The sequence below is a fragment of the Rhinichthys klamathensis genome, unplaced genomic scaffold (genome assembly GCF_029890125.1).
Source record: "Rhinichthys klamathensis goyatoka isolate OS25496 unplaced genomic scaffold, OSU_Roscu_1.1 h1tg000059l_1, whole genome shotgun sequence".
Lineage (NCBI taxonomy): Eukaryota > Metazoa > Chordata > Actinopteri > Cypriniformes > Leuciscidae > Rhinichthys > Rhinichthys klamathensis.
The window spans coordinates 9,552,425-9,565,750 of NW_026606604.1; the positions used below are offsets into that span (position 1 = coordinate 9,552,425).

Sequence of the window (13,326 nt, forward strand, 5' to 3'; positions counted from 1 at the left end):
TCAAGTCCCAGCCTACATTTTTTCAACCCTACGGGTTGCTTCTAATGTCTTTTAATTTTCTTTCATTAAATAGCCAGTAAATAAAGGCTTTTTAAATAACTTTGAAGAAGAGTGCCTTGGATTTTTTCTTTTCTACATTTTTTCTGGTTTGAGAAGCTGTTTCACTCAGACATATGTTACAATAGCGAAGAAAAGACATCGCAACTTCCGTTTCATGCCTACTTTAAGGTTGCAACATATTATGATCATGTTCACACAAGGTCGACGGCAAATTACAAGCACACAACAAATTACTATTTTCCTGATTCCAGTTTCATTAATTATCTGAGCCCTGTCATGAAAACATTGAGACAACGTTCTTGTTTGCTGCATTGATCAGGCGCACCATATACTGAATACTGAAAGATAATCCTGTAGTGAGAAACTGCATACTTCACTGCTAGATGAAAGGCATTATGTAGACATGTCGACTGCCAACAAAACAATTAGTCTCAGGTCTGGACAGCAGCTTGAGAGACAATTTCATCATGACACAAGTCTGACTTAGACGATCAATGTGGCTGTGCTGGTGTCTCTGTAAAGTAATGGAAACCAGCCACTTTACGCGAGGCATGAAATACAAACACTTCTAAAATGATCTGGTGCAGAAGCTCTGAAGTAAATGACTTTTTGGGATTGTTTTACACAAGCCTTATCAGATCATTGACTGCTTTATTGATTGCTTTTGTTGCATTTTAGTTTAGTTTTTGAGGTAATGAAATGCTCAAGCATGCATTACAATTGGTTGTGCGCTAAAAAGTACAAAACATTGCATTCAATTTGTTGCGTTCCTGCTTGTTATTGTGTGCTCGGCTCTATTAATGCAGCAATTAAAAGTCGTATCATGAGCTGAAACAACTCAACAGCATTAGCGGCTAACTGATGGATATATTTCTTGCTAATGATCTCTGCCAGACTATCAGACCACCGTGCCTAAGGCTTGGGAAACATATGCACTCGATGAAGGCATTCATGCATATTTAATCAAATCTCTCTAAACTTAGAGCTGACTGCGCAGCTTGAATTACCGATATTCAGCTGAAATCGAAAGTCTAGTGATAGCAAGGATGTGACAAATCCATCATATCACCAGACCCAAAAGCAGAAGCTTAGGATCTTGACGTCAGTGTCATCCTGAACCTGGTGTTTATAAAAGCAGACCTTCTTCTGCGGCTTCTGTTATGATGGATAAAGATAAAGATTTGGATATGACGCACAGACACTTGATCGGTGCAAAAGGACAGATTCTTTTTAGAGCAACAGACCCTGTGCACGGCTCCACTTTCATTACTCAAATCAATGGGCCATATCATTGAAATGCAATCCTTTTTTTTCTTCAGGCTTTGACAGCCATTTGCTGGCGGACTAAGATGTTTTTTAGCACAAGTTCCTTCAACAGAGAAGAAATGTAAAGGTCACATGAACACACTTTCTAATTGCCTAAAAGGTTCACATTTTTGGTGATATTTAAAGCAAGTGGAAAGTGGTATTTCAGAGGTAGCGTTAAAATCGATCGAAATTGATGATCTTTCTCTTTTTTCAATTAAACTACAATCAAGATTAGCCTCCAAATTTGGAATAACCCATTTGCTGCTCAAGGGTCTAATTGGTTTGTCTTTATTTGATGTTTAGACATCCTCAGGAAATGACTAGGTATGCATTGAAATGATTTATTTAGAATTATTATATTTAATATATATTTAATTATAAAAATTATTTAATGGTCTGTCTTCATTTTTTTCATTTGCTGGTATTGGTTACCAATATTGGATAATTAAACACACACACACATAATTGAAGATAAATAATATGCATTTCTCAAGCCAAAAATATAAGAAACGCATACACTGTAAAAAAAAAAAAAATATATATATATATATTTTACCAAATCAACTTAGATAACTAATGTGGTTCAGATAACATAGTATTTTGAGTTTCTGTTGATTAAACCAATCTCCTTCATTGTATTACCTTTATACCTTTTAGTCAACATTTTAAGGCAACCAAGTAAACTTACTTTAAGTTAAATCAACAATATTTGTATATATATATATATATATATATATATATATATATATATAATGCATATACATGCATATAGAAACCAATACCGAAAGTAAATTAAAAAATAAAATAAATCAAGCGAATTTATTTTAGACATTACAACATTACAATGTTATATGTATGAAAACTGGATATTAATTAAAGAATTTTCTAAAGAGTAAGATTTTAAACTTAAAAGTAAAAATACACATTAAAATATCCAATAAAGACCAATAACAACAAGCCAATAACACTTTGGTTCTGATTCATACAGTATGTGCATCCCTAGAAATTTCCATCGCAAAGCGATCACCTTGATCAAAAGTGGTTCAAATGCCTAAAAACTCTCCATTCAGTGGCTCTCTGTCCACCTTTACTCACAGTTGTGAAGTTCTCCGCACCGCAGTCCTTCCCACGATACTTGCAGTCCAGCAGCATTTCATCAATGCTGTGGCTGGTCCTCTGTACAAACTCCAGCATGTTGAAGGTCTTGCTGGGGAAGAACTTGCTGTCGTCCGGCTGCTGTCCCAGGGCAGCCATAAAGTCATCAAAGTCACTTTGCTCCACTCCGAGCAATCCCGCCATCCAGAAGAGATCATTGCGGATCATTTTGGAGCGTCTGAAGCTGTTGTAGTTGCAGAGAGTGATGGCTGGAAAGTACATGACGGGACTGTCCATTTCATCCAGGATGGTGACGTGAGGATAGCTGAGGTAGTCCATCACGGCTCCGGCCACCTGGTAGAGGAAGATGGACAGCGAGGAGAGGAACGCTGCTGCCCAGAGTAGACGTCTAAAGGTGACTCCTCCAGGCAGGAAGATGTGGCTCAGCCCATGAAGGGTGCAGTTGGCCCCGAAAACGGTGATGTCTGATGGCCGGGGCTGCTCGTCCTCTTCAGCGGAACCCATTGCAAATAAACTAAGCGGTGATCTAGCGAGCTAAATCTAACCTCTACGAAGTCTGGATTGTTTCGAAGTGAAGCTGGTGCCGTCTAAGCGGGCTCTAGGTCTTAACACCCTCGTCCATGTGGGGAGGTTCGGAAACATGAGACGACTGTTTTGATGCTGACAGCGGTTTCCGTTTTGTGCATTCTTGGAGGGCAAAGAGGACCAAAGATTGGGTTTCGTTGGGATGAAACTCAGTCCCTTAATAGATAAAGGATGAGGAGAAGCCCATGAGAAACCATAGAAATTAATCAATAATGAAGTAATCCAAAATCTAATAGCAGGCAAAGGAATGTCAGGCAGTTGGTCTATAGGTAATTAGTGATGCTTTCTAAACTAAAGTATTAAACTTCACCTCAAAACATTTTTGCTACAGACATGCATGATACCTCAATTTGAGCAGTGTGTGTGCTTTTACTTCTCAGAAGACTTACACCGAAGCATGGACTGAGACCAGAATATCACAGAGACTTTGGGGTGGGATCTTTTGACATGAGCCAGTAAGTAACCACTAACCACCCAAAACATCTTGGAAAACACATATAGCAATGTGCTAAAAAATCCCCCAGAACACCATAGGAACCGTATAACAAAGGCAATCATCCAGAACACCCTAAAATGCAATTTTCAGCATCATTACTCCTGTCTTCAGTGTCACATGATCCTTCAGAAATCATTCTAATATGCTGATTTGCTGCTCAAGAAAGTAATATATATATACAGTATATATATAGAAATGACTTTTTACCATTTTAATGCTTCCTTGCATAAAATTGGCAGTTATGAACACGGCTAACCAAATGAGAGCCCTGTGATCTCGAACAAAAATGCTGATTATTAAACATGTGAAGTATTAACCAAAAGCATAAGAGGAATAATTTGGCATTGAGGAACAGAGAAAAACACTTTGGCCCAAAATAGAGAGATGCAAGCTCAGTGTGTTCAAACTTATACCTCAGTAGAACATTTACAATCAATCAATCTGCAATTATTGTTGTTTAAGGGATCTTTTGTGTTCCACAGAAGACAGCAAGTCATACATGTTTGTAACAACATGAGGGTGAATAAATGATGACAAAAGTGTTCATTTTTGGATGAATTATCCCTTAAATACTCTCTAAATAATGACTTTAAGCAAGTAAACATTCCAAATGGATTGGTTTAGCACTTTTTAGCAAACTGTAGATTGTTTAAAGTTTCATTGTTCCCAAATTGCATCTATCCATTTACTTATCTTATCTGTCTCTTATGTATCTATCGATCTTCCTGGATAGCCAGATACACAAACACACACAATTTCACAGGAGGAAAAAAAAAGGACTAGGACTAGGAGGAAAACGAATCACTCCAGCCATGAGCGTTCAGCAATTAATCTGCCTCGCGCCGTTCGGTCACTGCAATTCTGAAATCAGTGGAGCACAGCAGACTCTCATAATGCAGCCTCCAATCTGAAGCCTTAACACACCGCTTCCTCCACATCAGCATTTCAGTGTACGAGGGCCCAAACGAGACTTCACCCCCTTTCAACATCGAGAGAACTGCATTCACACGTGTTCAGATTACTGATCTCAGCCTGCACACGCTTTCATATCCCGAGCCCTGTTTCCCAGACATGCAGGAAATGTCAATGTTAGTATATGAAGACTGCCAAATCCACTTAGCTCCTATAAAAGGGAAGTCTTAAAACGCCGGAGTATGGAGGAGCCACGCAGGACTGAAAATCCATCAGGAAGGGGAAGCCGACAGACAAGGAGCTCAAAATGAGGATGGCTTTAAATTTAAAGCATTAGATTATGTAATAAATGATGTGAACGGCAATATACTGCTATACAAATCAATAAGACCCTAGGTGTTAAGTATCATCAAATCCAATGATTTGCTGCATTAAAATGTGACATTTGACATATCATACGGATGTTCAATACTGCCTCCTGCTGGTAAATTTCCCTGCCGAGTCAAGTATTTCTTTTAATTAGAGCACAATGGGCCATCTTCAACAGCATGAACCAGACCTTTCAAACACTGACCTGAATGTAAAATGTGGCACACAATTAAAACGGCCCCAAAAAAAGCATTGGGTCGATATCTGCGTGAGCCACACAACATGTTTGAATGTCACTGGAATAGGTAATAAAATATGAAAGCAAGTTGTATCTGCAAAGCACATGATGTTGGAGCTTTTCTCAGCGAAAAACAACACATTTACACATTTAACACATGAATTATGGGCAGTTTCCACAAAAAAAAAATTCAGTACAATTTTAAACATAATTTTTTTTAAATGTATTTTTAAGCCTAAAAATTGTTTGTGTGAGATGATTTGCTTGTAACGTGCGCTTATGTTATATTTCAATAACTTTGTTTGATATTTCCAAAGTTCCCAAACATTTTCACCAGTAAATTTCCATTAAATTTCCAGTTGACTGTGAGGACCGGCTGACAGGTTTTGTTTTCTTTTTTGATTCATACTGATTCACTAATGAATCATTCAGAGTGATTAGTGAACCATTTGCCAATTAATTAAAAGAAGTTCACTCACAAATTGAACATCAGTGTGGGTTACAAGCAGTTTTTACTCTACTCAAAAAACAACATGTACAGATGAAATATCTTAGCATAACTAGCAAATTTTATATTTCACAACAGAAAGTTCCATGCCTTTGCCATGATTTATTAACTGGCATGACTTTACCCATAATTTTTAAATATTCAGCCAATAAACACACACTCTCTCTCACACACACACACACACACAACACACACACGTCACACACACATTACAGTTTTTGTGACAATAGGAACCTTGATTTTATGTAATACAATGTCATTCATGCTTGAAGTGCATCATTTTATGTTATTTTATGCACACTACTGTTTGTTTTTTGGGGGTTGATATCTTTTTCTTTAGAATTTTTTTTAAAGAAGTCTCTTACGCTCACAAAGGATGCATTTATTTGATCAAAATACAGTACATTTCTAATATACTGATTTGTTGCTCAAGAAACATTTATTATTATTAGCAATGTTGAAAACTGCTTAACGTTTTTGTGGAAACTGTAATACGCTTTTTTTCAGGATTCTTTGATGAATAGAAAGTTCAAAAGAGTTCTTTCAAAAGTTTATTTGAAGTGTTTTAAATGTCTTTACTGTAACCTTTCATCACTGTAATACGTCCCTGCTGAATAAAAATATTGATTTCTTTTTTTGTTTTAAATCTTACAGACCTCAACCTTTTAAACAGTACTACTGTATTATATATGTATATGAGCCATACTTAATTCAACAGAACAATTTGCATTCTGTTAAAATGATATTACTTGCTATGCTATTATCCATCCTCCAGGTAGTAATTCATAAGAAACAAGGACACAAAAGGACACACGTGAATTCTTTCCAAGCAGAAAAATTAATTAGCATTTGAAAGGGGAAAGGTGACTTTTCCAGTCCCTGAGGTTACTCTACGAAGAGCCATTCTGTGGGAATGAACAGAGCTAATGAATCTGCCTTCTGTGTGAAGTCGTCTTATCAAAGACATTCGTGGGGAAAGCGAGATTGCTGTCCTTTAATGAGAATGTAGAAACAGAGGGCCGGATTTGAGACACTTGTGCTCGCTTTGATGTCTACAATGAATAGCACAGCCTTTCTAAATGGAAATCAAACATGTTTTAACTCATTTCAGCCACAAATTAAGCACTTAAGACCAAAAAATGCCAATTCTCACGCTCATGCCATTTCAAACCTGCATACTGTTATTTATTTATTTTCTTTGAAACGCGTGCGATTTCAGAGCTTTAGCAAAGGTGAAGATTATCAGTCTATAAATGATCATTTTTGGTCTGTTGCTCACATAAAGTGCTTTTCATCTCTTTTTGGTTACTCTTTAAAGGTGCAGTAAGCGATTTCTGAAAAACGCTGTTGAAAATTTAAATCAACACCTAAACCAACAATTTTGTAATGCCCATTCTGCGTGTGTGCTGAAAAAAAGTTATGTTTGTACATAATCCTGGCTGTGTAAATAGGACAAAAAACAAAAGTGGATCTGACCGAGCATCAAAACACTCTTGTAGCCAATCAGCAGTAGGGGGCGTGTCCACTCATGTTGGGGGAGGAGAGAGAGTGAGTAAGAGGGAAATTTGTAGAAATACTGTAGAAAAAGAGATGGTTGCGATATTACTAAAGGTAAAGGTCAGATGAATATAATTGGAAGAAGAAAGGTCACGACAAGGCAAAAGCTTTAAGACCCGCATTAATATTGGAGAAATTTTCTAGTGCAGGAGAGACATTAGAGAGCGGGAAGGCTTGAAAACGGACACCGAGGTTGCTTTGTTTCTGCTCGATACACAAGTAACATTGGTTTTTGTCATGTTTCACAGAGCCAAGATATGCTGTTGTTGAATTACAGCTGATTCATCCATACTTGCGCGAGTTGTGTGATGCACCAGCGGTTAGTGGTTTTCTGTGTTGCATATTTTGGGAGAGTAGCAAAGAAGAGAGAGGTGTGTTTGTTTGAGTGTCGAGTTCAAATATTAACAGAGTTTCTCACCTTTAAGAAAAGGTTCTATATAGAACCTTAAAGGGTTCTGTCAGGCGCCTCATACAGAACCTTTTAAGGGTTCCCGCCACTTTATGGATTTAATTTTAATCAATACATTCGGTTTTAATTCATTTTTAATTTTAATAAAAAAATATATATTAAGTAGCTTATAAACATACTTTATGTCTAGAAAAATTGCTAAACAAAGTATTAAGACATTTCTCCTTATTTAGAACCCTACACTGTAAAAGATATAAATGCAACAGCAAAAACCTTTTAATTGTTTAACAGTAAGTTTCCTTACTATATATGGTGATTTAACCTTCCATTTAATGTAATTTTACAGTTAAATACTCTTAAACAGTTTCTGTAAGAGAAAAATAACAAGTCATTGTATAAAATTGTAATTGATATTCCCAAAATTCATTCAATGTAATTTTGTTGAAATACGGTTTCATCTTATTATTTTTTTCATTCAGTTATGTACATTAGGGTTTTAGGTTACATCTAATGTGGTTAAATTACTGTTTATTGCATTACTTTAGTGTCATGTGTGTTACCATGATGGTGTTTATGTAAATGACACTGTGCACCACTGTATATTAGTATTTACCTTCAGCTTGTGAAAAAGCTGCTTTGATTCATCACGTGACTTTCTCATCCCGCATGTTTTCAGTGTATTATTACATAGGTACAAAACAGATATTAGTATAGGTTGGCATATTAACATTATATCAGTTAATGAAATATGTTTTTTACCGCATATTTAAGTTAAATATGTAAAACCTAAAATGTTGCTACTGTATTTTTTTTACTGTAAATTTCTGGCAACCACAGATGCCAGTTTTTTTTTACCGTAAATTTCACAGAATTGTTTTTTTACAGTGTAGGGTTCCCACTGAACCTTTATAAACTGGAAAAAAAAAATATGGAGGGGGAATAAATAGTGAGAGAATTTATTTTTGGCCGAACTATTCCTTTAACTTGCTAGGTAAATGATAATTCTCCATGGTTCTTTGACAAGCATCAGCGATAGCTACAGGGATGATGATGCAGAACTGAGACAGCGAGTCTCGTGGGCTGGAAGTGGAGAGCTTGTTAAAAGGAAACAGAGGCAGGTGTTAATGTATTCGCTCTACTGTACCTTACTGTCTACAGGAGAGTAAACAGCCCACATAGTCATTCAGCACAAACAGCAAGGTTTCAAGGGCCATCAAAACATAACCGTACGCCCTGAAGCATTGAGCGGGGTGGGAAGATTCAGGCCGAAAGCAAATAATGCGTCATAAATAACACAACATGTTGAGTATGAGTCTCTTTGACATAAAATGGTGGTAATTATGAACTTGAGATTTAAAGTAATTCCAGGGTTTTAATAGAAGGGCATAAATCTACATTCATAAATTCATAATCTCTGATGTCCGACGTCAGTCTTTTAACACGAATGGCCGTCTGAATATGCAAATGTACATTTAAAGCCCACTTAATAAAAAAAAGAACTCTGTTTTTTGAGTTCTGACTCACAGATCCCGAAGGACGTTTAGACTAAAGATCGTATCATGCCATGAATAATTTCTGACCTTTTAACTCTTTAAGGCTTTATTTGCATGTCTGTCCAGGGAGAGAACTCATAATGAGTTGCATAGTTGAAAAGAAATGGCGCATGCACTTCTCCATACAAAAACGATGCTTTCAAGTTACAAAAAAAAAACAAATTACAGAGTGAATGAACGATAAAAGTAGTACTGTACATATGCCATCGTATTAAGTCTTCTGAAGCCAAATATGTGTGAGGAAGAGTCCAAAATGTAAGTCATTATTCACCAATAGTCTTTGCACAAAAGCTCATCAGACTTCAATGGCACACGCATTGCAGCAGGTTTTTAAAATATATAAATAATAAGATATAATAATTATAATAATGCATTTATCATACACAAATGTCAGCTCAAATATGTGGGGATTATGTGTTTTTTTATTTATGTATTTACACTACTATTCTAACGTTGGAGTCTTTTTATTTATTTATAAAAATGTCATATTAGAAAGAAAAATGTCTGGATCATGTGACACTGAAACCTGGAGTAATGGCTGCTGAAATTCATCTTTGACATCACAGGAATGAATGACTTTTTATTTTAAATAATTTTAAAATATATTAATAGAAAGTATTTTAAATTGCAATAATATTTCAAATTATTAGTGTTTATAATGTATGTAAAAGAACATTTTTGAACCTTAGTGTATTTATTTATTTAGCAATAAATTACTATAAAATAATACATAAATGTACCTAATGAAAAATCTTCATTTTGTTTCATTGAAAAAATAGATTCCTGTATGGGGATTTGAGTGAATTTTAATTTTTAGTGAACTATCCCTTTAAACCATCACTTTCACCATCGCCCTAACATGAAATGATGACGTCTGCAGTTCTTTTCACACTCCTCTGTGTTTTATTGTTGAATAATAGAGACATTCAGCGTGAGAACTGCTGATTTATAGCTGCGCTGCATGAACCGAGCACCAACTTTTACATGGATCATTTATCAAGGATTTCGTGCTTACATTTACAGTTACATTTGATCTCAGCAGACATTTTTTATACCCAAGTGACTTAGAAGAAACATCTTTCATAAGTGGCAATTGCTCAAGCAGCTAGATGAGAACGTAACTCAAGAGCAGGGGTCAGACTTTATGAATCAAGGAGAACTTCATAAAAATGATACAACTGCATGATAACGGCAAGTACATTGTTCAAATTGGTGAAGTCCAGAAGGCTATCAGATCAGTAAAAGTAAGTTCAGTCAATGCACACTGTGCAAATTAAAGTTCTAGGGGGTACAGTGTAACAAAATAACTTCTTTTTCAGCTGTGATGAGTCACCCACATGAAACTGCTTCTTATCACCAATTCTCAGATGGCACATAATCAAGCGGCTCCTCTGAGCTTGAGACAAAAGCTTTCTGTGATTCAAGGTTCTGGAATAAAATCACATTTTATGAAAAAGGGGGAAAAACACACAATTTTCTTCATACATGATCAGAAAGGAACAATGACTGAAAATTCAATTCACTGGATGCTATTCATTTTATGTACATAAAGGTTAAAAAATATCCATACATGATCCATATTTTGATGAAGGGAATATTGGAAATGCCAGAGGAAGAAAACCAAATGATGTGCGTAACTTTCTTTACAATCACAAACTGCATTGCTAACATTCATTGACATTCTCATTTCCATCCAAACAGCTCACATCAAGCTTAAACAGCATTCAGCAACTGCCAACATCTCACAAGTATACGTCAAAACCAACCTGCCATTTCAGAAGACAAGCCAAGACAGTCTGAATTATAGATGTCAACCATCTTGAATAAGACAGAAAGGTCCTGCATTTCGGTACTGATATTGAGCAGTTTGTATTTTAACATCGTACACGGTAGTATTTATTGCATCTTAATCAGTTTCTAATACAAGTGTCAATGTTTAAAATACACATTAGAATGGAACAAGAATTATCAAAGATGTTCAGTAGATGTGAAGTTGTGCAAGAGCCCTGATGCTACACTTGATAGTGGGAAGAAGGTCAAAAAAGATCAAGGAAGAGTTGCTCTACTAGCCAACTATTATCTGTTGGATTTTTGCACTTTTGGATCATCATAATGTTTTTCTATAAATGCTGGAAAAACCATTTCACTAGCGCATGTTTCACTGAATTTATTGCCATATTAAAATGTAAGGGATCGTTCATCCGAAATGTCGTTCCAAACTCTTTTCTGCTAAACACAAAACAAAATACACTTAAAATACTTTGGGGTCAATATGATTTTTTAAAAATATATTATTAATTTTACTCAGCAAGGATGCATTAAATTGATCAAAAGGTATTTATATTGCGACAAAAGATTTCTGTTTCAAATAAACGCTGTTCTTTTTAACTTTATAGTCAAAGAAGAACTGAAAAAGAAAATGTATCACAGTTTCCACAAGAATATGAAGCAGCACAACTGTTTTAACATTGATAATAATAAGACATTTTTCTTGAGCATCAAATCACCATATTAGACTGATTTCTGAAGGATCATGTGACACTGAAGACTGGAGTAATGATGCTGAAAAATTCAGTTTTGATCGAAGTAATAAATTACACTTTACAATATATTCACATAGAAAACAGCGGTTTAAAATTGTAATAATATTTCACAATATTACCCTTTTTTTTTTTTGTATTTTTAATCAAATAAATGCAGCCTTGGTGAGCAGAAGAGACTTCTTTTAAAAACATTAAAAATCTTACCGATCCAAAACTTTTGACTGGTAGTGTATACTATAAATGGAAGTCACTTTGCATAAAAATTATAAATGTCAAATATAAAAAAATATAAATAAAATGTAAATATAAAATGCATTTAATTCAGTCTTTTTATCACTGTAAAAAATGTGTCAACTTTAAAGTGTTCATGCATGCTGCCTTAATCTTAAGTTTAGTCAACATGAAATGTGAAGTTGTGTTAGGTTACAACTTAAAAAATGAAAGTTCACTAAACTTAAAATGAAGGCAGCAAGAATTTTTTTTTTTTTTTTTTCTAAGTTGAAATAACTTTTTTTTTACAGGGAATGTTCCCCTTTACAATCGTCACCTGCCACTGATGGTTTACTTAAATCTAAAATAGCATATGTGTGTATGGAGTGTACATTTTCCTAAAACAGAACCTGAGTGTCCCTTATTTTCCTCTGCTGAAGTTGGCAGCCCCCGAATGCATCAGATGTTCACTTTCAGAGACATGCAACGGTTAAGCGAGCACCGGGCGCTGAGCTGATTGAAATATTGTTGCATTCTGAGCTCTTTGTACACAGTGTTGGCATGAAAGATAAATGGACTTCATAGACCAATGGCTATCAGTCCTTTACGCAGCGTTTAGAGGCATCCATCAAGACCTGCTTTAGCCGCAGCAGGGTTACAGAGAGTATATTTAGTGCCATGGTCTGCTCCGAGAAATATTTCCCCAACACATCAGGTAATGAGCTCTGCAGATCAAACCTGCCGAAGCGCACATGTGAACTGATGGGCGTATGTGCTAAAATTCTATATTTCCTGTGCTGTCAGTGGTTATTTTTAGCTGGCTAACGTTAGTGAATGGGGCTGAGGTAATTACAGCGATTTCATAGGGCTCAGGTCTGCAGCGCAATAATAAAGGTGGATGCTGCGTTTCTCTCTGGTGGCCACCAGTAACAGCCGTGGATCTGAGAACGAGTGACTCATCATCGCCTGTGACGAGGAGGAGGACGCTTGAAAATGGGTAATACAGCGCAGGGAAGCTTCCAAGAATAAAGAGCGGATCATTAAACGAGATGGGGAAGGGGTGAGGTTGTGCATAGATTTTTGCAATTAAAACAATTTTTAATCATGCGTTCGATTCAAAATATTGACCTCCATCCTGGCTGTCATGTGCTCTAATATCATGTCTGAGATCTTGTCTGGAACTGGTTAGAGTGAATCTAATTGCACTGATTGAACTAAATTCTTGAATTAATTTAACATAATTCCAGGTTATATAAAATATAAATACACTCACCTAAAGGATTATTAGGAACACCCATTCAATTTCTCATTAATGCAATTATCTAATCAACCAATCACATGGCAGTTGCTTCAATGCATTTAGGGGTGTGGTCCTGGTCAAGACAATCTCCTGAACTCTAAAATGAATGTCAGAATGGGAAAGAAAGGTGATTTAAGCAATTTTGAGCGTGGCATGGTTGCT

General features: G+C 35.9%; 1 protein-coding gene across 2 annotated transcripts in view; it reads right to left on the reverse strand.

Moving 5' to 3' along the window:
- asic1c (acid-sensing (proton-gated) ion channel 1c) overlaps window positions 1-13,326 on the reverse strand; it is a 92,665-nt gene that overhangs the window by 44,220 nt on the left and 35,119 nt on the right. Inside the window, exon 1 of one of the 2 annotated variants that reach the window (XM_056249296.1) lies at window positions 2,464-3,097. The exons of the other annotated variant lie outside the window; for it this stretch is intronic. Within the exon in view, the coding sequence (XP_056105271.1) occupies window positions 2,464-2,988 (525 nt within the window). The 5' untranslated portion in view covers window positions 2,989-3,097. Of the gene's footprint in view, window positions 1-2,463; window positions 3,098-13,326 lie in introns of those variants that run through there. 2 annotated transcript variants of the gene reach the window in all.